The sequence below is a fragment of the Cryptomeria japonica genome, chromosome 6 (genome assembly GCF_030272615.1).
Source record: "Cryptomeria japonica chromosome 6, Sugi_1.0, whole genome shotgun sequence".
NCBI lineage: Eukaryota > Viridiplantae > Streptophyta > Pinopsida > Cupressales > Cupressaceae > Cryptomeria > Cryptomeria japonica.
This window is the reverse complement of record NC_081410.1, coordinates 613,028,504-613,056,205: the sequence shown is the minus strand read 5'-3', so window position 1 is coordinate 613,056,205 and position 27,702 is coordinate 613,028,504. Positions and strand designations below refer to the sequence as shown.

General features: G+C 38.6%; 1 protein-coding gene across 1 annotated transcript in view; it reads right to left on the bottom strand.

The window, feature by feature from the left end:
• The window catches only part of LOC131037740 (FH protein interacting protein FIP2), a 186,215-nt gene that overhangs the window by 100,145 nt on the left and 58,368 nt on the right, over window positions 1–27,702 (bottom strand). Inside the window, exons 3-4 of the mRNA XM_057969934.2 lie at window positions 22,058–22,192; window positions 17,778–17,933 (exon numbers count right to left, since the gene is read on the bottom strand). Of these exons, the coding sequence (XP_057825917.2) occupies window positions 17,778–17,933; window positions 22,058–22,192 (291 nt within the window). The remainder of the gene's footprint in view (window positions 1–17,777; window positions 17,934–22,057; window positions 22,193–27,702) is intronic.

Below are 27,702 nucleotides of genomic sequence, written 5' to 3'. Positions count from 1 at the left end.
TATCTGATCTGCTGGCTTGTCTACGGGCGGGGTGGCAATATGAAGAGTGCGGTTCCTTTGTTCGTCCCTGGTTACTTTAGAATATGCCCTTGGTTTCTTCTTCCCTTTAGCTTTTGCTTGATCCATTCGTGAGAAGATATCCTCTAGATTGATGGGTGCTTTGGTGGCGGCCCTACGCTGAGCTCTGGCGATCAGCCACTCTTGAGGCACTGTCTGGGTCGATGATAGGGTCAAGTTAGCACCCTGTTCTCCCACGCTCTTAACCGGCTGACCACAAACTCGCAGCTGCCCCGCCATCGGAGGAGTGAAAGAAGGAGGAAGCTCCCTGCTTGTAGCTGAGTTCTCCCCTATTTCACTGAACAATTGTCTGACATCCTCCTGTGAAGGTTGCTCCTCGGTTCTCTCGGGCTCATGAATTTCGTCTATCCTTTGTTCTCCTTCGACGGTCGAGTCGTCCTTGGCTGTATTAAGGAGTAGCAATTCGTGACGGCTCTGCTAGGTAGGTTCATGCACTTCGACCCCCTGGGTGGATGGGATTTCTCCTTCTTTTATTTGGTCACCCAGTTTGGTCAACTTGGGGCCTTTTGGCTCGGTGTCTAGTACATCAGGTGCAAGAGGATCATTGGCCTCGAATGCATCGATGTCGCTCTGGGAAGGCGGAGCAGGTACGCAATCCAACTCTATGGCATCGTCGGACGAACTGGGGTCTTTTGAAGATGAAGTGGCCTCTGGCCTCTTTATGGGAATCTTCTCCCTTCTTGTTCTTTTGGACGTCCGAGTTCCTCTGCAAGCCTTAGCTTTCTTTCTTTTCTCTGGTTTCTCAGTTGATGTCCCTTCGTCCTCGGAAGACTGAGAGTCAAGACTGCCCATCAAATGGTAAGTGAACTGGACCCCTTCATGGACTAGCCTCTCGATCTAATGATGTAACCACTGATCTGTGTATCTTGCTGGGGCTACCATAACTGCTTCGAAATCCGTGATTGGGTCCTGAGACCAATCAACGCCTGGCAAGAGGTGTCTTACTGCTTCGAATTCTCGGACTTGGAGGCAATTTCCTGAGTCCGTGAGCTGATCTAAGACCTGACGGTATTCAAAGAGTCGCATCTGCTGCACACTCAACCTAGAATATTCCCGTCGCCTGACTTCGTAGTCATCGGAGCAATTTTTCCAATAGTCTTCAACTGACTCCTTTGCTCTGTATCTTCGACCATAGGCCCTTTTTGCCAAATTATCTTGATCGAAGTATTTTCTTGGGAAATGGTCTTGGAGGCCATAAGAGGCCAGCTCTGCAAGGGACTCCTCTGCTAGGGTAGGGGTTCTCAATTGGACATCATGGTTGCCTATGATCATAGGAAATGTGAATCCAGCCTGCTTGCTCTCTCGAAGTAAGATGCCGGCGGGGCGTGATTGTCTTGGCACCTCCATAAGGATTACTTTATCGGTTGGGTACCGTGGAAGTCGAAGGGGGGCACCATCGAAGCCAGCTATTCGGATGTAGGAAAACCTTGGGAACTGAATGAACCAGGCTCCATACCTCTCCACTAAAGTGGTAGCTTGCTCCGAGAGCCTTATGTGTAACCCTCCCTGCATTAGCCTGACCAGGCGCATTGTGAAGGCGTCATTGACGCGTTCATACTGACCAACCGCGTAAGCCGGGCTGTTCTTTTCCCTTTGAGCTATATCCTGGTAGTGCAGCTGCGGGTAGCAATCATAGACTTTCACCTGACCGGGCCCATTCCCGATCTCACCTTTCATTATCAATCCTGGCAGTGGCTGGTTCTTTGCGAATATATAGACCAAATAGGAGGTCATGGTGAAGTACTTCTTTGTTTCGAGCTCAATCAGCTGAGCGTGGATGTTATCGCTTATGATCTGGGCCCAGTCAAACTTAGACTTTCCGGCGAAGACCTGCTCTGTAAAATAGAACATCCACTCTTCAAAGTAGCTGGACTTAGGAAGTCCCATGACTCAGCTGAGTAAGGTGACCATATCCCCATGTTCATTATGAAAATCACTTCTGGGGGTCTTTTTCACAATCCTGGTGTTCGGAGGCCTTTTCTCCTTGAACCATTCTTCGTTAATCAGTGCCCTGCATCGGGCCGGATTCATATCATATGCCCCTTGTGCTTCGTCTATGGTTGTAGCTGTGGGATTATTTGGAAAGGGGATATCAAATGCATCACCAATAGCCTCAGGGGAGAAGTCGGCGATAGTCATATTTTCCAGAAGCACTAATCTAGACTTTGGTTCGTAATGCCGAGCAGCTTCTACTACTAATTCATAGTTCTGGATTGCTGGAGGAAAACCTATCGCTTGGGCAATGCCACTTTCCACCATCTGCCTAGGCCTGCCATATGCGTTGGGTGAGAAGACGCGATTCCTGAAGTCCTGAATATCAATATGGCCAAGGTCGGTGTCACCAATGTTGTCCCAGACGCTCTGAACCTTCGACTCCCTTAATCCTCCCCTTTGATATTGATACTTCATCCTTTCAACCTTACGCAGGATGTCTGATTTGGATGCTCGTGAGGTTTCGGCTGCAGCGGGTGTTTTTGATGATTCCACCGCCGATTTAGGCATCTATCCTGCACAGCCGGACGCGGATTACAAGGTGATACAAGAACGGTAATGCGGGTTAGATAACAAAAGAAGTGCTCCAACAGGCCGGGATTAATTTAGAGTTTAGTCCGGGCATGGAGCAATATCATTTTAGCTAACAACTTGATTATCTTTAACCGCAGCATATTCTTGAAGATTTGTGACTACGCATCTATACTTATCACTTTCGGACTTTGGATTAATTTTAACAGAGGCAAAACATGGAAATTTTCTTGAGTTTGAAAAGAGATGCAATTTCTGGCTAAACCTTGGGAGTGAATTCTAAATTTCGAATGCATTGAACAACGCTTTATGAAAAAGAGATGCAGACTTCAAGAATTCAAGCATTGTGATCAAATTTCACGCATTTGTCTACTTGATTTAAGCATTTTCAAATGATCATACGCGATAAAGCGTACTTACATGATGGGAGCAGATGGCGAGAGATTACCCGACCTTGTCGCGTGAAGTGAACGGACGATCCTGCAAAGTTTGAATCCCAGCGGTTATCCCTTTGATTTAAATTTTCGCGGTTTGGCGGATGAAAGAGAATTTATCAATTTTAAATGGTTTTACCCTTGGCAATCTGAATTTAAATGGTCGAGGGGGGGGTTGATGCAGCGTCTTACCTTCCTATTTTCGGACCTTGGAGAGTTCTTTCAAATTTTGAATTGCATTCTCTCTTCAACTTTAGATTTTGACGAATTTGGAGGTTTCGGAATTTAACTTGGCTTCACCCAGCCTGCACGAAATTCGGAGCTTGAACGTTATTTGCAAACTTGGAGATTCTCAACCCGTTGGCGAATTTCGGAAGTCCCTGGGGTTTTAGGCGAGCTGGAGATGTTTTCGAAGCTAGAGACGTTTTTTGGAGCTCTTCAAAAACCTCGGACCTGAGCGCCCTTTTCGCATGCTCCCGCAACTTTGGAACTTCGGAGCTGGAGGCGGATTACAAACTTCGGCAAACCCTGGAGTCACAGCGCCTATTCAAACTTCGGCGATCTGGGAAAAAACTTCGGAGGACTCGCCGCCTACATTGGGTGCTTTCGAAACCTCGGAGAGTTTTTAAAACATCTCGCACTTCAATTTCGCGATTTCGGACCTAGGGTCCGAAAATAGCATTTCGTGATTTAAACTTCGGACCTTGTTGTGACCATTTCACACATCGCCCCATTGCAAATGGGGACCCTTGCTTTTTTGCTTTTAAGGGTTTGTTTTCTAGGTTTTTTAGGGTTTTGTTAGTTAGCCTTTGCATTTTGAGTGCTGTCGGGGAGATCAATAGGGTAGCAAGTCCGGCTTGAGTGAGGTCCTGATCCTGAAATTTGGCTAAGTCTGGAATGTCCTGATCCTGAAATTTGACTAAGTCTGGAAACTGAAAAACCTCAAAAAACTAGATTTTGCAATATAACTCCTGGAGGTCTGAAACCACTCTCAAACATAGAAGGAAATGTCACTTATACTTAAATGTTATATTCCATAAAAATTATCCTGATAGAGAGTTCGAAAAGTCAAATTTCGCTCCTGTCCTTCACTGAGGATCCAGAGCGAATTTCACTCCTGTCCCTCTCAGGAGGACCAAGGCGAAGCGCTCCTGTCCCTCACCAAGGGACCAGGGCGATAATACTTATTTGAGCCATTCCTGACCGTCTTTGGACGAATTGAGACATCAAAGGCATGGTGAAGGACGAAATGAGCATGATAGAGCATCCAGACTTGATCAAAAACAATGAAATGATGAAGTTTTGCCTAGAAGGTCAAATTCGCTCCTGTCCCTCACTGAAGGACCAGAGCGATTTTCTTTATATGCACAATTTTAGACTTTTTTTGGACATTAACTTTTATTCATAGCATGAGACAGGATGATATCTTCCCTAGCAAAGACATTTCATGGTGAAAAGTGAAGCATTTGGGCCTGGAGGACAAAAATCGCTCCTGTCCCTCACTGAAGGACCGGAGCTTGAAATCCAAAATTGCCTTGTCCTTGAAAGATTTGAACGATTTCGCGAATTGAGAAGATCAAAGGAGATACATTTTATCAGTTGAATATAACTTGAAAGCGCAATCATGAGGAAAATTGACCCTAGAAGCAAAATCGCTCCTGTCCCTCTGCCAGGGACCAGGGCGAATTTAAGTGTGAGCTCTCGTCCCTCACTGAAGGACCAGAGCGATTTTCCTTATAAGACAGGTTTTGGGCGAAGATTAAGTAAGTTTTGAGTTTGAGGCAAACAAGGAAGGTGTAACGAACCTGTTGAAGACAAATTGAAGATTGCAAGACGCCTGATGAACTCCATATTGGCCTAGGCGCTCCTGTCCCTCAGTCAGGGACCAGAGCGATTTTTGCCTTAGACCAATTTTTCGCCAAGTTAAAACGAATTCCAGGCCAAGGATGAATGAAAGGGTGCACAACGAGTCTATTGAAGATAATTCTAAGTTGTGGCAAAGTGTGATTGAACCTAGAACATCAAGTTCGCTCCTGTCCCTCAGCCAGGGACCAGGGCGAAATGGTAGTTATCTTGCCTTCCTCCCAAGTTTAAACCACTCCAAGTCAGGATACAAGGAGACAATGATGTTTGAAGTGTCTCGACGAAGAACGAAGTTACAAAGACCGCCAAGGACGAAGAATTTGCACTAAATGTCCAAGATCGCTCCTGTCCCTCAGTCAGGGACCAGGGCGATATTCATTATACTAGCCATTTCTTTCGAAAACTACGTCAGGCCAAGGTCGTACAAGGTTGCAAAGGGTCAAAATGTTCTTAAGAAGACGATGTGCAAAGGAGTTAAATGTCAAAAGGTGATCAAATTGAGCCTAGAGGCTAAATCGCTCTTATCCTTCAGGCAAGGACCAGGGCGATTTTCATTAAAACACTCATGTTCCTTCAAAAATCAGGTCAAAGTCAAGGTTCGCAAGATCAAGGATATCATTTGCAAGGTGATGAACAAGGAGTAAAGCTTGAGAGATAGCAAATGTTGGCCAGAGCATGAAGTTCGCTCCTGTCCCTCACCAAGGGACCAGGGCGATATCCACCTTAGAGGGCATTCATCCACCAAATCAAGACGATCAAGCTCGAGTTTTTTGGCAAACATGCCAGTTTCAACGTGAAGATGGAAGTTTTGAACATAAAAGCAAGAAGAATCAAGATCAAGGTGATAATTCGCTCCTGTCCCTTAGTCAGGGACCAAAGCGATAGGTTTGTGTCCTTACCTCTTCCAAATTTGGCGCTAAAACATTCTTTAGATTTTATCAAATGCTAGGAAAAAATTGATAAATTTGAAATCCAATTAAAGTTAGTATTTAAAATTAGCGCATGGGCCTTTATTAATTAATTTTTGCCTCTTAAAAATCGAGTTTATTTAAAATTATAGGCATTAAATTAATTAATTATAAATAAAATGGGGCGCTTGGGTTTTAATTTTCAATTATTTATAAAAGTCGGCCTTTGTTTTTTATTTAAAATTGGTTTTTAATTGCCTCATTTTGTAAAAGTCGGCCTAGAGGTAAATGAGAGGTGAGCGCTTATAAAGGGAGGGTGAAAATTTCATTTTCAAATCATTATTCAATCATCTCTTACATGCGATTTGGAGAAAGCAAAGGTGGTGCGAAACATCTTCAAAGGGGAGTGCGAGCTTGAAGTTAGAGTTAAGGCGAACTTGCCAAAAATATTGAAGATCACATCAAAGACCCCAAGGGTGACGAAGTTGATAGGAGGGACGTTCGCTTGAAGATCACGTGGAAAAGGCTTCAAACATTAATTTTGCCTAGGCAAATTCCTTGTTTTGCATTCTAGAGTTAGCTCTCAAGTGAGGTATGGCGATATGGATTTATTGTTTTGATTTTGATTGTTGATCGTCATAGCCTTCAAATTTTGAATTTTGAATTTTGAATTGTAAATTGTAATAGCTCAATCGTTTTTTAGGAAATAATAACTCAAGGATTTATTATGAAGTTTCCTAAAAATTAATCTAATCTATGTTATATATTGCAAAATCATGTTTCTAATTTTGAAATGTTGTGTAGGCATCAAATGGAGATCTTCTCAAGGAAAATCAAGCCAGATCAAGAACGATCAAGCAAGGACAAGGACGACCTTCTTCCCTCCAGCCTAGCATCGACAAGGACGGCACTAACGTCATCAAGGGCAACCTCTTCCAATCTAGCGTTCCAGGGCAAGGTACATCAATCATCCTGCACATCAAGGACACAAGAAGTTAGAACAAGGGTTCGTTGAAGAAGCAGATATTTCTAGATGAATTAATTAAAGCTAGCTTCTCAACAACATCAAGTTGAATATTTACCAAGTTACAAGTGTCAGACGAAGTGGCATCCTAGTCATCACTTCTCCAATCAGTGAGGTCCACCTCAGCATGTCCAGATTCAATGTACCTAACTCATGGAAGGTGGCACAAACTCCAATGTACCTACCCCAGCTATCCATTGGTGGAATTTTCTAGAGAGGACATGTGTCCAAGCAATACAATTATTTCATTGGTCAAGCATTAAATGTTATGTAATGGTTGTAACAAACCCTAATTAGGGTTTTCATTGTAAAATCTTGGCCATTGATCTCGAACTGATCTAAGCCATCGAATTGTATTGAGGGCACTATATAAGCCCTGGCATTTCATTTGTAAAGGCATTAGACAAGAGAGTTAGTAGATAGAGAGTAGTTAGAAGTTGATAGAATAGCAATTAGAGTAGAGTAGAGAGAGAAGGCAAAGATTGTTGCCAAGATGTTGTTGTAAAAGACTTGTAACTTCATTGAAGAAATGGTGAAATTTATGGGTCGATTCGACAATTTGCATGGTCTTTATACTTCTCATATTTGATTTCATGTTATTAGATGAGTGGAAGAAATGTGCTTGATTGATGGTGAAATTCGTATATCCATACTACTAGCAGTTTGTTGATTGCAAACTTGCCTTGTGTAGTCAACTGGAATCATTCAACTTAAGCTTAACTTCAATTGTCACCTCTTCATTGATATGCATCAACCTGATGGTGTCTATGCCTGCAGTGATGATTTGAACATCATAAAGCTTTCCTTCGAAGATCGCACTAGCCTTCTGGAGATGGTCCTGCGATGTCAAAACAAGACTTAGTCAGAATTCCATCAAAGATCATTCATTGCTCTTACATTCTTAGTATTAAGATTAGATCCTTTCCTCGCCCTCATCTTTTTTCCTTTTTTCAAGTCAAAGCTAGTAAGAGCCTGTGTTCCAACAGTATTCAAAGCAAATCAGAAGTTCAGGCATCAAATGTAAGTCCCCTTGTGATTCCAGCAAATCACATCGTACCACAGAGAGCTTATCCACACGTAGAGACCCTACATACAAGAACCTTGGAGTCATCCTGATTGATCCTTTTTCGCGATATCTTCAGCAATCAGAGGCTTTATTCAAAAGAGGATAAGGTACCCTTGGGTATTTTATTATGTGTTAGGCAGTGTACAAAATACACGTCAACAGACCTGAGGTCCGAAAATAAGCTTTGCGTTTTACTTTTCTTCTTCTCAAGGGTCCGAAATTCGGACTTAAGTGTTATCGGGCTTTCGGACCGCAACGCGTTTTTAAAAGATTTCACACTTTTTCAAAACCTCGGACCTGGGGTCCGAAAATAACACTTTGCTTCGTTTTATCCTCAGGGGTCCGAAAAGAAGGATTTAAGTGATTTCGGGGGTTGGAGGCGCTTTCGAAAGATTTCGCACTTTAAATCTTATCCCCAGGGGTCCGAAAATCGGGACCTAAGTGCCTTTTCGGACTTTCGGACCTAGTGCATCCGTTTTAAACTTTTCGCCTTTTATTAAAGCTTTTCTTCGGGGGTCCGAAAATCAGGACCTAAGTGCCTTTTCGGACTTTCGGACCTCATGCGTCCATTTTAAACTTTATGCTTTTCTTCTCTTCTGTGTTTTCCTTTTGACGTCTCTTACCCCAGGGGTCCAAAAATAACACTTTTGCCATATTAAGAAGACCTCGGACCATTTGGATGTTTTAGCGAAATCGAGGCACTTCCCAATTTCGGAACAGGGGTCCGAAAATGGACTTTTGAGTGATTTCTGGGTTTGAAGCGCTATCTTCGTAACATTTTAAAAGAACTTTGTATTGCTTTCGAACCGAGCAGGGAGCATCTACTTTGAAATTTTCGCTCCAGGGCCCGAAATCTGCCCCTTAGACAATTTTGGAAACTTGCACGGAACGTCGGACCTCCCACTAGCTTTGCCAGGTTCCACAAATCTGGATTTGGGAGCCATCAGAATACTAAGGCACTCGGCCAGGCAATTCGATCTTTCATCAGCAGGCGAAAATCATCTCTCGCCCAAACCTTGCAAAGGTCAGGTGACAAACTTCATGCAATCGGCCTCATAGCTTTGGCTTGGCGGGATCCGTCAATTCCTACCATCTTACGCCTATCCAAGGCGATTTTCAAAATTTTGGAACAAAGCTCTTGGCGTTCATGCCCGAGAGCTAGACTAGTCAGGAGGACTCATCGGCTCATTACTTCAACGTCAATTAGTTTACGGATTGGTCACGAACTCGCTCGAAGAGACACGAGAAACTCTGCTTGGAACCTCAGAAAAACGATCGAAAGCTCAAAACAGGAAAGGGGACCCTGTCGGCGACAGGGAGCGTGTGCAACGCACAACAGGTACACACAACACATCATTGAAGGAGTTATCCCCAATGTCAATAGATCATTTCCCAATCACATCCATGTATGTATGATTGCCCATCAAAATATGAGGCATGGTGCAAGGCTCAAATGTAGAGAACATAGACTGCGAAGATGCCATATGATGAGAAGCCCCTGAATCTAGAAGCCATCTCTCTGAATCATGACTGATAGTAGCACATAGAGCTTTTCCTTTTCTTGTCCCAAAAGAGTGAGTCTTCCCACTTGTAGAAGCCATGAATGCTTGCCCTTTTCCTTTTGAATGTGAGGAAGTGGAAGTTGATGAATCATCCTTCTTGTAGATATTAGGCAAATCAATGTTATGCTTTTTGATGATATGTGTGAACTCATCAATCTTCTTAGAATGGCAACGACGCTCCTCATGACCAAACTTTTTACAATAGGCACAAGTAGGTCTCTCCCTCTTTGGTGAGTTATCCCTCTTGGAAGAGGATGAATCTCCTTGTTGTGGAGCAGATGGTGCTTTGTCCTTAGGCTTTGATTGCCATTTCTTCTTGTTTGAGTTGTCCTTTCCTTGATTTCCTTTGTTCCCTTGATTTGCCACTAATGCTTGAGACTTAGAAGCCTTAAGAATGCCCATGATTATCAACTTAGTTTGTTCCATCATCAACATTTCATTGAAAGCATCAAATGTAGGCATTGTGTAGCTTGAACCCATTGTCATCCTATGGGTTTGGAAACTAGAAACAAATGCTGCATATTCTTGTGGAAGCTTGCCTATCAAGTTGAAGATCAATTGAGTATCCTTCTTATCAATGCCACAATCTTTGAGTTGTGCCCTCAACTCATTGGCCTTAGTGACATAATCTTGTATAGTATCAAAGTTATTGGGATCTAACATGGTGAGATCACTATCAATTTGATATCCCTTAATCTCATCAACTTGACCATATAAGTCTTGAAACTTTTGCCAAGTTTCCTTGATTAGAGTACATTTCTCAATATGAAAAATGAGATCCTTTGATACATACTTTCTTAAGGTACCAATTGCCATGATATTTTTAGTGAGCCAATCCAAGTGACCAACTAGATCAACCTTAGGATCAGCAGGAGCAACAATAGTTCCATCAATGTAATGAGTTAGTCCTTTTTCCATAAGTTTACTCCATGCATCAATTTTCCAAGTAGCATAATTATGAAGAGTTAAGAGAGGAAACTTAGAAGAACCCATAGCAGCAAAAAGGAAGGAACACAATAGCACAAAAGCACAAGAGACACCCCCCCAAATTCACTCAATCAAAGTACCCCCCAAAAAATGATGATTTTGGCACTTTATATGTAGTGTGTGTACAATAGGCCACTTGCAAACAATGGCAAGGTGGAATTCTGATTTTATTTTACAACTGTCCCAATAAGCTGAGAACTTCAAAGCAAAAGATCAGAAAGATAGATCTATGCAATACAAATGCCAAATTGGCCAAATAAGACCATATGATGAAAGTACAATTTCTATCCACAATTGCTGCAAACTGATAGCATATTCTGAGAGTAGACAAATAAAAAATGCACTTTCAAAAAAAAGGGCACCTGAAAAGGAGTTCGTATGAGCCCGAACGGAGACCTGGAAGTTGCAGAAACACGGATTGGACAGGTACAATCACCAAAAACTAAGAATTCTGAAAAATCGTACCATCAAAATCAGAAAATAATTCCACCACGTGAAAGTACACGAAATTCTAGCCCATTTCAAAAATAATTGCACCAAAAAAGGAGCAATAATGAGCAAGATATGGCCATTTGAAGTTGAACTGCAAAATCAAAAAGCTCAATGAGAGGGGCCTGCAAATTTTTTTTTAAATGATGACGTCAACGGACTGTGGGGTTAAATTTGACGGCCGTATGACCGTCGCCCAAACTTCACGACTGACTAGGCACTGACATGGCGCTGACTGTGCAAGTGATTTGGCAGGTGATGTTGCAGCCAACTAGGTTGCTGACGTGGCAGAGTGATTTGGCAGCCAACTGGACTACTGATTGTACACTGCTGACGTGGCGCTGACTGTGCGCTGCTGACTGGGCAGAAGGTACAGATCCCAAAAATAATTTTCGAAAAAAAAAAAATTTCTCAAAAAAAATTTTCAAACTCAAATAATTTTCAAAAAAATAATATTTTTTTTGAAAAAAAATCCGAAAATTCTGTACCATACCGCCCAAATTGGGCAAAAAATTTCCTCCACACCCAAAAATCGATTTTCGCCAAAATAGGTCAAATTTATACTCAACTTTAATGGAAATGGCCTCTCGGACGCAATGGTGAGGTCGAAAATGCTCTAAGATGCCTCCAAAAAAATGCAGTCCCTCGGATCCGAAAATAGAAGTCTTCCACAATGTGTCCAAAAACCAATCAATGAAGCCCCAATGGCTCTGATACCATGTGAGATTTTGCCAAGATCAAGAGCTCAATGAAAAGTACAATAGAGACAAAATATAGGATAAGAATAAACTATATTCTCATCAATAGATCAATGATCAAATGTTCCATTACATACAATGTAGATGAGCCTGCTTATATAGGCAAGGCTAGGGATATGTGAGCACACAAACATGACATGTGACTCGATAAGAAACAAGGGTAGGTAGGAAATAGGTGTGGGTAGGTAGGAGAAACAATATAATAGTCCACATGAGGTGGATCACCCACTGAATGTGGAGTGTAACAACAAGATCAACACCATAAAAGGTGGAAATTCTCCTACACACACCATCCCAATGTGGCACAAACACCCAAGTGTCTCATACCCAAACTACTATGAAATGCATTTCCTAAGTAAACTTAAGTGTAATAATATCCAAGATGAATAATTATTTACACCAACACTTTTGAATGCAATATCTTCTTCAAAAGTTACATCTCTACTTACCTCAACATACCTTTGACCTAAAATGTAGATCCTGAAGGCTTTGGAAGATTCATTGTATCCTACTAAGATGCCTTTCATTCCATAGGGATCCAACTTGGTTCGTTTTTCTTTAGGCACATGAACATACACAGGGCTCCCGAAGATCCTTAAGTGGCTGATGCCAGGTTTGATTCCTATAAAGGCTTCTTCAGGAGTTACATTCTTTAGAGCACGATGAGGACATCTATTCTTAATGTAAACTGTTGTTTTGGATGCCTCCACCCATAGGAAGGGTTGCAGGTCTTGATCATAAATCATGGCTCTTGCAGCTTCAACAATGGTCCTATTCTTTCTTTCAGCAACTCCATTTTGCTGAGGATTGTAGGGAACACAGAACTCCCTCTTAATTCCTATCTCAATACAGAAATCATAAAAACTACCTGAGGTGTACTCACCTCCATTGTCAAACCTTAAACATTTAATTCGTTTTCCAGTAGTATTTTCAACCAAGGCTTTGAATTCTTTAAATCTATTTAAGACTTCTTCAGACTCTTTAGATTTAATAAAGTAAATCCATGTTTTCTTAGAGAAATCATCTATGAAGATAACATAATAAAGGAAACCGCTAGGAGATGCTACAGACATAGGACCACATAAATCTGAATGAATAAGTTCTAACTTTTCTTTAGCCCTACTATCACTTTTATGAAAAGGGCTCTTCACATTCTTACCCATTGCACAACCTTTACAAGCATCATCATGAGATAAACTAAGTTTAGGCATACCTTTAACCATTTTACCAAGAGTGGGAAGAGCTTGAAAGTGTAGATGTCCAAGTCTTCTATGCCATAGCTCGCATGATTCAGGGGCCTCGTGAATGAGAGCTTAAATTGGATTAGCTGCAAGCTTATACAAACTATCACGTCTATTACCAATAACATGAGCAGTTTTGAAACTAGATTTCTTAGCCCAAGCAAGTACTTTCCCTTCAGAAAATGCTATTTGCAAACCCTTATCTTCTAAAGCAGAAATGGAAATAAGATCTTTTAATTCCAGGTACAAAAAGAATATCACTGAGTTGTAAGGAAATATCATAATCTAGTTTTAAAGAGGTAGTACCAGAACCTTTTACTGAGTATCGAGCATCATCACCAATTACCACATGAAGGTTGGTATCCTTTTCAATTAGATCTGAAAGATGCTTACGGTAACCTGAGATGTGTCTGGAGGCACCACTGTCAATTATCCAAGTATCACTGTCCGTAGGAACGTTGCTTGATAGAACACAAATAAGAAGATAGTCCTCATTTTGTTCAGCAACTTCATTTAAATTGGCTTTTGTTTCCTTAGGATCATTCTGACAATCTCTAGCATATTGACCATACTTATCACATCTGAAACAACGAATATGGGAGGAATTTCTTGACTTCTTCCTTGGATCGTAGGAGGAGGATCTAAAATCTTTGCTTCTCTTTTCTTTCTTCCAATGCCCACTTTCCTAGACTTCGCTGTGAGAACATGATTATCATCTTTGTGAGAGTTCTTGAGTTTTCCTCTTACCTCAATTCGAGATTCCTCTTCAATGCAATCAGATTGAAGACGATCAAAGTTGGGACGTTCATCTCTTCCACCAATGCTACGAATGAATGGTTCCCATTCATCATGTAGACCATTTAATGCAATCATGACAAGATCTTTATCTTAAATTTGGCAATCAAGAGTACTTTGCTTGTCCTTTAGTTCATTGATCTTCATGAAGTAGGCCATGATTGAGTCTTCTGTTGGCGGCATTATTGTACACGGGAATAACATTAGTTAATTATGTGTAATTGTTTTGGTTAGTTGGCAACCGAGGGGTGGAGGTGCGACGGTTGGCGCTCGCACCCCCTCGGTTGCCAACTAACCAAAACAATTACACATAATTAACTAATGTTATTCCCGTGTACAATAATGCCGCCAACATCTTCTTCTTTCATTTTGATGTGAAGTAGTTGCTGCCTTAGAGCAAGAGCCCTGCTGAGGTTGTTGACTTCATACATCCTTTCCAAGTGTTTGATCATTTCCCTGGCAGAAGCAAATTTTGATATGATGGTGACAAGATGGTTCTTGACTAATTCAATTATGATCTTCCTAGCCTTGAGAGAGTCTTTCTTGATCTGCTTCAGTTCTTCAGCATCTTCAAGAGGGGACAGCCTTTCTTCTTCTACAAATTTAAGCAATTCATTCTCTTCAAGAATCAATAAAATATGGACTTTCCAAGCAGCAAAGTCAAGGGCTCCATCAAGTCTATCTTCAGCCCTCAAACCTGACATTTTAATCTGAAAACAAACAGCAACTAGATGCAACAAATAATTTACTGAAATCTGAAGTTAGTAAAACCTTAGCTCTGATACCATGTTAATTTTGTGACTCGGACCAGCAATCAAACTTTCAGTATTTAATTATTTGCTAACATTAAGTAAACTATGAATAGGTAAATGAAAGAGAGAAAGCAAGTGCACAAGAAACCAACACAATTACCCTGGGAAAAACTCTAAGGAAGAAAAACCCAGCACTAAAGACCCAGAGGTTAGATTATGTATTCAATCTTGAATTGTAACAATACAATACTTAGCTGGAATCTTCAACCTCTTATCAGATCTGCTCCTTTTGTCATATCAGATCTGCACTTCTAATTTCACCAAGTTTGCACCAAGTCTGCTCTTTAATGCACTCTCTAACAGAAATTAGGAACACCAAAATAGCTTTGTCTTCCTTGAATAAGTTCGCCCAGTTCACTTCTTAATTTCGCACACCAAGTAGCAGAAGAATTTCGCTGATTGCATGAATGAATGATTGATTTGGTCTTGGCAAATGATCTTTATTTATATGGCAGATAACTTTCAAGTCGGCCTTAATTAGAATTTAAGTTTGGCACCAAAATGGTTTTGGAGTGGCGTGTCATTGTAGGGCAGGCCCTGTTTAGGGGCACGCTACCCTCTTTAGGTCCAGCCCTACACGTTAACCTTGAAAGGGGAAGCCCAGCCCTTTAGGGGTTCGGATGTTGCCTTTAAGCAATCCGAACCCCCTTTCCTAGTTACAGACAATAAAATCTTAAATAAAAATTTCAATGTACACACTACACATCACAAGGATCTTTCAATTCAAATTAACAAGATAAAAAATGTTAAATCTATTTTATTTTCGTGAGGCTTCCATCCAAAGAGAGTATTTTACTGTTATGATAGGTGAATGGTCTATATTTTGAGGTTATATTTTAGCTTGTTGTGTCTACTTCATATTTTATGTCTACTTTATCATGGTTTAATTTTGTGTCTACTTCTTATCTTGACTTTTTGCACAACTAAATTGTTATTGTGAAGATTAGTTGGTTATTTGCTCCAAAAAACATTTGATGGTCCATCTTTTTCTAAAGTGATAGTCTTGTAAATTAGTTCTATTGAAAGAAATAATCCATATTCTTTGCTAAATGGCTTGAATATAATACTAGTTTAGGCTCTCTATCATATCATTGCTTTGCTTGACAAATATGGCAATGCTATAGTTTTATGTTTTTTACAGAGTATCATTACTAGAAGTGAAGAGGTAATGTTATGTGTAGGTCAAGTCTGTCTTTGTAACATTTTATTGTTCTCTCAAGTTGTACAAAAACCCTTGGCTACATAAAAACATCAGCCTAATGTTTATATGTAACCAAGTATTGCACCAAGATGTCCAATCTTTGCGACATCAAAATCTTGGTCATTGTGATTTTGTATGCTTATCATGATATTATGCATATTTATCCTATACCTGTTTCACTCTTTTGTGTCTATCTACTAGTTCTACTTTATATGAGTGAGTTCTTTGACTAAATTTGAAGGTTTGGTTTAATAGCAAAGCCTTTGAATGTGATTTGGTCTTGTACCTAGGGCTAGAATAATTGGAAATGCATAATTCATGCCCATTTGACTCTACCAGTTATTCAAAAATGGTTTCTCTTTCATCAATTTATTACATTCTCATTTGGATGATATATCCTTTGAAGTTTCCTACTTGAAAATTTTGCAGTGATAAAATGTTTTTTCTTTTATCTTTTTGGGATGTAAAAATGTTTATTGTAGTTGTTCTTACTAAGTTTCCGAAGGTTTCAAAGTTTGTTATGATAGTGCAGTCTCTATGATTAAACAGTCTTTTGATATTAATAATAATGTAGAATGCAGTGTTGTTAGTCACATTTTTGTTGTTTGTAACTAGGAAAGAGGGTTCGGATTGCCTAAAGGCAACATCCGAACCCCTATCGGACTGGGGCCTTCCCTTAAGGTAACGTGTAGGACTGGACCTAAAAGGGTAACGTGCCCCTAAACAAGACCAGCCCTATATTAATCACGCCACACTAAATTAACTTGGCGCCAAAATACATATATTCAATCAAGGCCGACTTGGGGTTATCTGTCATATAAATAAAGATCAATTGCCAAACTCAAATCATTCATTCATTTTTCATGCAATCGGCGAAATTCTTTTGCAACTAAGTGTGCGAAATTGAGAAGAGAATTGGGCAAATTTATTCAAGGAGATCAAAGGCATTTGGTGTTCCTAATTTCTGTAAGAGAGCAAGCAGACTTGATGCAGACTTGGTGTAATTAGAAGGGGAGATCTGATATGATAAAAGGAGCAGATCTAATAAGAGGTTGAAGAGTCCAGCTAAGTATTGTATTGGTACAATTAAGATTGAATACATAATCTGACCTGTGGGTCTTTAGTGCTGGGTTTTTCCTCCTTGGAGGTTTTCCCAGGGTAATTGTGTTGGTCTCTTGTGCACTTGCTTTCATTCTTTCATTTACTTGTTTATAGTTTACTTAATGTTAGCAAACAATTAAATACTGAAAATCTGATTACCGATCTGGTTCACAAAACTTAACAATTTTACCATTCACTCACATCATACAACAAGACTAGAGTTTTGATCGCATATCATTCAGTGAACTGTTTTATTGATAACTTAGCAATAACTTTATTAACTTCATACAGAACTTATCAGAGAATCATTTAGTGGCAAAGCTTACATGCTACACTGCATTCTGCTATTTCAGAAAATCTATTTATTTGGACAATTCATGGGCTAAACTCTCTATTTTTATTTTCTCTGAATATCTCTATGCTATGGAAATGCCTTTACAGTTAAAACACAAGTAGTTTTTGTCTCTTTATCAACATTTTTTTACATTTTTTTAAATCCAATTTTTTTCTAATTTTGTGGCTCATTGGCTATGGTTCCATGTATGTTACACAGTAGTTTGAAATGAACAATCATGAATGTAGAATGTAGAACGACACTTTCTAGAATAAACCATTTGCTAGCTATTGACACAACTTGAATGCATGTCCAAATCCAATTAATAACATAATCCTAAAACATGAAAAAACCATCATTTTGTTTGAAAACACAGCTTATTATCAATTTAGAAAGGTCCAACCAGAAATTTTTGTTCCCCAAAGCCTCACTTACTTTAATTATATGCATTTAATAACATAATCATGCATGTGGAACAATACTTTCTAGAAAAAAACAATGTGCTGATTATTGACAGAAGACAAATATATGTTCAAATCCAATTAATAATCCTAAAAGCCAGAAAAAAAATAATAATTTTGTTTGAAACACAGCTTATTACCAATTTAGAAAGGTCCAGTCCAGAAAGTTTTGTCCCCCGAAGCCTCAATCGATTTGATTGTATGCACTTAATAACTTCTTTACGTGTCATTTCAGGTTTCCCCTCATCATCTTCCTTTTTTTTATTCAAAATAATATTTATATCCTCAATTAAACCCTGGGATCAATAAGAGAAATATTTTAGCTACAACAACCTTAAATATATATTGCGTACGTTAAATTATTGAAAGGCCTTCTCATTTCAGTTCAAGTCATTGCCATTTGAATTTAAATGTTTAGAAAAACTGTAAGTTTGAAATGTAATTAACTAATTATAATCTTCAACCAAAGTTGAGGAATGAAAATGCAAAAAGAAATGACTTAATATAGTGATTTAATCTAGATAAGTCTTTCATCTTTACAAGTCCTTTTTGATGACCAGAGTCAACTTTCATTTCTAACATCTCTATGTTGGACATTTAAAAAGTAACTTCAAAAAGATGCATTTGCAGATTATTAAATCTTGACAAACTAACACCCAAGGTGTAGTCAGAATACTTATTTCATTAATTGTCACCTGAAATTTTTAATAATGCAAAACCCACATAAAATTACCACTGCTTAGATTAACTCTCTTTATACTGTAGAGGCCTAATATATCAAATCTATCAGATGATCAGATGACAAGCAATGCTAGATAACATTTACTTTAATCAATATAATTGCCTATTGACAAAAAGAACATATATGTTTATTAGTTCTTACTAGATTGGAATGAACCTCTGTGGATTTCCCATTTTGTTTATAATATTGTATATAATATACTCAGGAGAATAATTAGTTTTTGCATCAGAATTCACCTGGTTATATTTTTTGTTATATCATGGGAGAAACCCTTTGCTCTTATACTTTTGTGGACTTCAGCTAGTAGTAACTTTATTTTTATTAACTTGGTGAAACAATAAACAGTTCTTGATTGCTCTACAGTTTTAGTTGAAATTTTGCACTACAAAATTTGCCCATAAATTTGAACATCTTGTGTTTTTTGATATGCACTAATCCTCCCCATGATTGCTAAATCTTCTCATCAAAACCTAGAAGAGATAATCACTCTTACAAATCTGAATTAGAGCTTCTTCAGCATCCAAAGCCTGCAGGCAATGTTTACTGAGATAGGTCAATAACCGGAGAGGGTACTGTCACTTAGATGATACATGTCGAGATGGAGAAATTAATTGTTACAAAAGCAGAATTCCATACAATGTTTGTGTTATACACTTTCACCTCTTATTCCAAGTGTACAGTCCCTGTGTAAATTCCAGTTCAACCACTGAGTTTCCTGCTCTAACTGAAGAAGGGACTTAGCTGTTCTATTATTCAAACCTAATCCTCCTTTCTTTTCTTCTACAGATCTGATTGTGTTGAAATATCTAATTAGAAATAGGTAAGGAGGGTACACTAACAACTCTAGTATATCTATACAACTATTTTGTTATAATGTCCCCTACTAGGAGGCTGCCAGTTTCCCAATAATTAACACACATCACTATATATTACTAAGCCTTCTATCAGTTCATTAAGCTAGAGAACCATTAGTATTCATTACAAAATCGATAGTTACTATATTTAAGCCCCAACCCTTACTACTTCCTAATCATCAACCCTAACTAAGCATGGGGAATTACTTGTTAGGGCGCTAGGAAACCACCTCCACAAACAGGCCCAAGGGTTTCAGGAACACCTGTCCATACCACCTCTTAAGGCTCACCTATTTTGGGATGGAAGTACTCCGCCTTTCCCTCAACAAAACCAACCTATCCCATGAGGGGCAATAGAGAATGTTTAAGGATTAGGCTATGAATATATTAATACCTTATGTATTATGAATATACATACATATGTTAATTTTAAGCAATCAGATGTTAATTTAACCAATTTGATTATAATCAGACTGTGAATAAACAGTAACAGCAATAAAACACAAGACACAAGACACCAATACCCTGGGAAGACCTCCCTCCTGGAGGTGAAAAACCCAGCCTTTAAATGTGATATGTATTATCTCAAATATAGACAGTTTACAAGGCAATGATTTATATCAGATTGCTGTTCAAGAAATCAGTGATGAATGCAGCCCTTCATTAACAGCAGATGATAAGGAGGAGCAGCAGATGTTTGGATCTGATTTGCACAAGAGACCTTGACATGAACTTTGACAACTTCGCCACAATCAACCTTGAAGAGTTTGCATAATCGCCTTGCACAAGTTCGCATTAGGAAGGATCGCTGCTAGGAGAGCAGATAGCAGAATATAAAATGATTGTGTGTACAAATGACTTCATCTTGGAGTAGTTGTATATCAACCTTAGGCGCTAATCATCCTCAAGTCGGCTTGCATGAATAATGTTATATTGTTATTGTATATTTCCCACGTTGGACATTTGGGTCCAGCCCAATAGTTATTGAAATGCCTTTGCACGTTACATTTTGGGCCCAGCCCAATGACACATTGAATTGCCTTTCCATGCTACATTTTGGGTCCAGCCCAATAACACATTTACATAGAAGATAATACAAGTGTATTTTAATTGTCATTGACAACATTAAAATACAATGGGTATCCGAGCTAGCTACTATTTCAACAACATATACAGATAGAATACAACATGACCAGTATATAAATCTGACTCTTCTACTGTTAACTAATATAACTGCTACAGCATATGTATTAGACCCTACATTGGCCCTTTTATTCTTAATAGAAATCAGATATAACATTCTGTAAATCAGTATTAATTCATGAGTAAGTTACAGCATACCCAAATGGCTGCCACACAATGCTTGCTAGAAAATATTACTTGTTTCTTTGTCGAACACAACTGATGTATATACACACTTATGATCTCTTCGATATTCCTCTCCTTGGAATGGGGATCCCTTTATATCCCTTGGCTCCATTGAAAGAACATGCCTCTTCGTCGTTAAGTCCCACGGGATATATTCCTTCGTTCATGGCTCTTTACCATCGTGGGAGTTCAGTTATGTTTAATCATTCCTTAATGCAACCAATAACAATTCAAGCTTCTATTCTCTTGTAATTGAATGCTAATCCCAGCCTCAACAAATATTACTAACAGATATAATTGATCCAATTTCATTATCAACTGCATATGACCTTAATATCCATTTGACATTTGAAACCAATCAGACTGAATTAATCCATCGCCTAGCATAAATCCATTTCTGGTATTGTTGCTTTGATAGCGATTTGTAGGTGAAATTGTTAAGTATTACTTTGTAAGACAAATTCACTTACAGGCTTATTATCGAGGAAAGATCAAGAGCATGACATTTGTATGGAGATATGTAAAACTAAATATTGACTGTATGAAAATTCCAATTGTTGAAATTCTTGCAAATGGAAGTGGCCAATAATCCACACCAGATTGTTTGATGAGATATGAGAGTATACCTGCATCAATCCCAATGGATCATACTTCTTACTGTTTAGCATAAGAGAGTTTGTTTGTATCCCCAAAGCCCACCATATTTTAGATTTTATCACTCTACCCTCATCATTTTTTGTAGAACAAAACTAAATCTGTGAGAAATCAGCATTTGTTGGGCACACCTACACCTCTTATATTTCATGACAAGATCTGAGTATTTAACTACAATTATAATTTGGATGTAACAATAATCAAATTGAAGATTGTTAATCTCACAACCTCTGCCTATCAAATTTGAGAGAAAAGATTGGATCTTAGAATAAAAGGGATGCTTATCTAGCTGTGATATGGAACCTTATAATTAGAAGTTGTTAATGTCACAAACTCCACATATAAAATGTGAATAAACAGATTGGATATTGAATAAAAGGAGTATGACCAGTTGTGGCATGGGAACTAGGAACAAAAATACAGAATATTGATAGTTAGAAATTGATATGTTGTTTCCCAACACTGTTGACAAATATCGATATGTGCAGCTTAATGTTTGAAAACCTTTTATATTTTTATCTGCTCCCTACTACTACAGTTTTGTTTTACTGTAATAAGAAAACAACAATTCTAACAGATATCTTTCATATCCAATGTGTTGAAGGTAAAAGTAATATTTTCTACTTATAAAACCTTATAATAGCTCGATCAATTTCTCCAATTGTTATGCTACCTGATGAATTAAATTGTATGATTAGAAATACTACTATGTTATTGATCTTCCAAATATTTTGAAACAAAAAAGATAAAGAACAGACATCAAGTCCTTTCCAAGTAACTGGAGACAATAAAGATTGCATACAAGTAGTTGATAGTATTCTGCCTCTCGCAGAAGCTCTTGATATCCACTGGTATCAAGAATGGGAACCACACCATCACGCAACCAATTCAATATATGCCGAAAATGCGTTCCATCCCTATCAATCAATAAAGTCCCCTACAAAGCCTTAAATTTCATCAATAAAAACACACTAGAAATCCAAAGGAAACTTATCTCAACAACCTGATTGAATGCTAAATACAATTTAATTTTAAAACAAGAAAACAAGAATGGCACAAACAGGAATTCAACCACAAAAAACAATATCCAATTGAAACACCATCACAAAATTTTATATCCACAATTTTCACTAGAGACTAATTGAAGCAGACTAGTTTAAAATCAATTTGGAAGAAACTCTACCGTAGTTAAAAAGGCAGATATGAGCAAGCCTTTTTCAAAATTCAATTTTCCAATTATGAGTACATGCCACATGGTAAATTAATTGCTTCTAAATTTTTGTTAACAGAACCAAACTAATTCATCTATAAGGTTCCATATAGTTGTGTAACTTGTGCTAACACCTAGCCAAAATGGACCAGCTAAGCGTCCAACTCAAGACATACAAAAGACTTGTCCAGGTAATACAATTCAGCTATCAATTCTTTGATGGTATGAGATTTCAAGTAAACCTTATGTAAGGTTACTATTTTAAATTGGAAAGCATCAATAAACTAAAATAACCTATGTTCCATGGAGGCACATTCCCCCCCCCCCAAGAAAAAATGACATATAGGGGACATATAGTCATCCCCATGGCAGCCAGGGACATTTGAGGCGTCCCTTGACCATCCTGGGTACACCCAGATGTCCTGATGTCAAAATGACAGTTCACAATATCTTTTTTAAAAAAGAGCTGGCCAAATATTCAGTTTTAAAAGGGGCATGGGACCTTATTCAACATTAATCCATTCAAAATGATATTGTGTATAAATTTTAAAACATTTTTCTATTTTGCCACTGCTGTTGTTGGAGAAGATTTGAGGACCAAGAAACTGGAATGTTTTTCCCATTGAACAGAGTACAAAGCTGGATTCATGCAATTATCATAGACTAGTTCAAGCCTCTAGGTTCATGCATTTACCTGGTCACCACTTCCAACAGTGATTCAATAATTCAGTGATAACAAATATTGGCATACTGTATCCAGTATTATTATTTTCAGTCAATTTGATCAGGTATTTTAATTTATAAATTTAAAATTCTTATTTTATATTAAGATTGCCCCAGCCCCATGCCCCTTCATGCTTCAAACATCTACTAGTATTAAGGTTTTCCTACTCCACTCTGATCAATGTATAATTCTAATAGTAATAACAGTATATATTAATATTACATGTGTATGCACACAACCACATACATATATACAGTGATACAGTTACCTATAACACTTATTGAAGTGGAGCAGGTAAACCTTAATGATAGGTGTTTGAAGCATCATGGGGCTAGGGATAGGGCTGTCCGGTGTCCATGGGACTGGGGTTACAGGCAAGGGCTATTAAACTGCCGTTATAATGTTGTGTTTGATCTTGAACTTGTAGATCTCTCTCTCTCTCTCTCTCTCTCTCTCTCTCTCTCTCTCTCTCTCTCTCAAAACAGGTCCCTTGCCATCCTGCCATCCCCCACACCAGAATGCCGTGGAACTTAGAAAATAACTTATGTATGATATTTTTGGATAGTTGAATTTAAAACCTAACCAAAATGGATTGGCTATAACTCAAAAGCTAATACCTTCAAAATACTCGTTTGGATACTCTACCAAACAAGTTGTCAATGTTTGTTGTTTGATAATTCAAATTAAACCTTTCATGAGGTTAATGTATTAAATTTGTTAGCTTCACACAGCCAAATTATTTTATATATGAACTCCTAGATAGTTGTGTTTAGTAGGTAGAAAAAATGAATCGGCTATGAATCCAACCCAGATCTCCCGAATTTTGATTGTCAATCGGCACACCACATTATGTTTTCTACACATTGGATTTGTAGTTTCTTACTCCTCAATAGGATGTAAGTCCAAAACCTTTAGATCAATTGGTTACTGCTTGTCATTGTGTGAGAAAAACTAATACTTTCTCTTGCACTAGTAAATGAGGGATTTTTATTTGGATGTTCGCACCCTCACCAAACAAATAAAGTGTCCCCATGGACTGTAGCATGACTATGTGGCAATCTAAGTTGTACTAGATAAGCATTACACAATTGACTTATAACCACCAAAATACATAAGTGTTTAAATTTCTAATTGTCACGTATACCAACCAAAAACAACAATACAAATCAGCATATCATACCTTACATGCATACAAAATCAGGATTTCTAGCATCAAAACACAAATCCTAGGAATCAAACGTCCAATCAACAAGGAATAGAAGATGGGGAAGCCAACATGATGTGATTATATCCCTACTTGCCAAAGGAATTTCCACTCCAACCATAATCTTGGACATTTGTATCACAACTTTGCAAAATAACACACCACCCAATTGCATCCCCTTTACAACACAACAGTTTCCATTGAGTCACCAAATTAAGGGAATTATCCCAACAGCAGGATGAACCAATCACTAAATTTGATAAAAGATTCGAAGAGGTAACACGGAGACTGGAAGAACCTCTCAATGACAAGTAGAAAATGGAATGGTTCCTTTCTGCGGTAACACCAGCGTTAAGAATGGCTTTGGAGTAAAGATACTTCACTACATATTCAGAATTAGTGACACAGCCTACTGGACAGAGAACCAATCATGGTACAAGACCAAAAAGGAAAGAGAAAACATAAAATTGGAGCAACTACAGTTAGAGATTGAACAGCTACAGCTGAGACAGGAACTGATGAAGGAGATAGGACCACAAACATATGGCATTCTTACTACAGTCGTAAGGAGATTAGTTAAAAGAAGGCAAATGTGCTAAGATTAGATCTCTGCATAGTCAGAAACCAAATTTTGTATATTGCGGCACTTGTGGACAATGGGACGACCATGAAATGACAAATTGCCCATCCCAAAGATTCCAAGTAAGAGAAGAACCGAATTGTGATAGAGATATGGTGTATGTGAAAGAACTAGTGGAAAGCAAGCTATATGCCCAAGATAGAGGATACAGAGTACTGCCAAGGCAACAAAACTAGAGAAATGTCAACGCAATTCAGAATCCGGAGCCCTACAACAATAATGGATCATTCTGTGGGGGAAGAGGCCAAGACCGAGGAAGAGGAAGGCAATCATATGCTACCTATTTCAATTGCGGCAAAATGGGCCATTATGTAGCCGAGTGTTGGATGGAGACGAGGAATAAAAGTAGATTTTTTGGGCTAGAAAACCATGACATATTCAATTGTGAGAAGGCACGCCAACATTACATGAGTGCAACACCGGCAGCCCAAAGCAATAATCCCAGAGCTCTAATGCAAACAGAGGGGCCAGGCTCCTCCGTAAGGTACCCAAGACCCTTCCAAGAGAAACAAGGAGATTTTGCAGGCTGGTAGAGATGAAGGTTATACTTTAGAGTAAAGCAGCATGGAAGAAGAAGACTACTGCATTTAGCCTAAGCCAAAGAAGAAGAGAAAAGTCACAGTAGTAACCAGACAAGTAACTAATACCGGAAAGCACCTAGCAGTAACAACTAAAGAGAAAAGCTCAGAGGAGGAAGAGTTCCACCCTACCAAGCAACAACATGACCAAATCATCAAACAGACTAGAAGGATAGTATAGAAGGAACAGAATAAAGAGAAGGAGCAAAACAGTTATTTTACTGAACAAGAAGTGAGAATCCCCAAACAGATGGTGCAGATAGCGGGACAGAATGACTTATTGGCGAAATTGAAACAATTCAGCAAGTACTGGAACAAGAAGTCTACACCACAAGTCATAACAATGGGGAAGCGTTGGAAGACCAAACCAATTATGACTGACCTCCAGATTCATCACAAGAAGATCAATAGAGTTATGGTGGATTTAGGGGCGGATGTGAACCTGCTCCGAAAAAGGATATTGGAATACTTGGCGAAACTGGCACTTGAACCAATCCTCTACAACATATTTCTAACAAATGGCACCAGTATGAAGACATTGGGTACCTGGAAACATGTAGAAGTCAATGTTCATGGTATAATAGTATAAAGCAATTTGTAAACTTTGAAGTAGTAACAGTCAAGGAGACTTTCGATTCATTTGATGCACTGTTGGGACTAAGATGGTTTGTTGATTCATGAAGAGTAATAGATGCCAGAAAGGAAGAAATATCACTTGTAGATAATAGGACGATACTACACATTCCTTTGGGAAAGAGTCTTAAAGAATCCTATGTGGAAGAAGTTAATGTGAAAGAATATGAAGATAATGACCGAAATATAAACACTACAACAAAGCTATCCATCGCTGATGTTTGGGAGGAACCTAATTGAGAAGAAGATATAGAAGTTAATGAGACAAATGGGACCACAAATAGCAAGGCAGTACTAGAAGCATGGATAAATGATGAATCAGAAATGTACTCTCACAGGATGTTTGGCTCCCAAAGAGTATTCATGATCAAGAGGTTACTGGAAGAAGAGTCACCCTAGGAGGAGGTACCACAACAAAAATGCGTCAGTGCAGAGAGAAGAAAAGATGAGGTATCTCTTGTTGTGACATTTTCACACATCACCCCATTGCAAATGGGGAGCCCCACTTTTTGTTTTTTAGGTAATCGTTTTGCTTCGTTTGCTTAGCTTGGCAGTGGCTTCTTAGTTTTTAACCTTTGCTCGTGAAAGGGTATGCGTTGTGAGTATAGGATGTTTACCCTCTCGGGTGAATAACTTAAAGTACACAGATAAAACACGTAATGCAGAATAATAATGCCATAGATATCAGATAAAGTATAAGAGATGTTATTCCACTCATAATTGTTGTCCGTCAAAATTGACATCCTGCCAAGTGTCTCAATGGAAGAGTTGGGCCCCATAATGACCAAGTTCATTGAATTTGCTGCCAAGGAAAAGGATAAGGGACACCCACTTCTAGAAGAAAGCTGGATTAATTAGTTGTTCATTTCTCATTAGTCCATTTTGGATAACTATGCTAGTTTTCCCTAATTAGGTCTGTTGTTTAACCTTGGCCATTGCTCTTAAATCAATCCAAGTCGTTGCTTTGTAATAAGGGAGTCTATATAAACCCTCCTTATTTCATTTATTTCATATGAGAGACTTCGGAGAAATTGTTGTAGTGACACTTCTTAAGAGCTCAAACATAATTCATTGTTCAATTGTTGGTGAATCTTGTCTACTTTTGCAAGTAAGCATGGTTTCTTTGCTCTCATTAGAGTAGGTTTTACTTTCAAGTTGTTAGGTTTTATTTCTTCAAGTTGTGGAATGATGTGTTCATACTTTTGATAATTGGATGATTTTCAATTATTGTGCAAAGTTAGCATGAACCAGTAAATGAAATTTAACTTCTATTACTATATTCATTGTTCAGAAAGTTGGTGAATATAAGTCATATGAAAATCTTTTGAATCCCTTAGAAGGTAGCACCTCTCTTGTGTAGTTGTTAAATTTGGCGAAGCAAGAATTGGTTTTAATTCCACGTTTGTAGTTTCCATCTCCCAAGTTCATAGGATTAGCTAGGGTTAGAATTATCTTCTT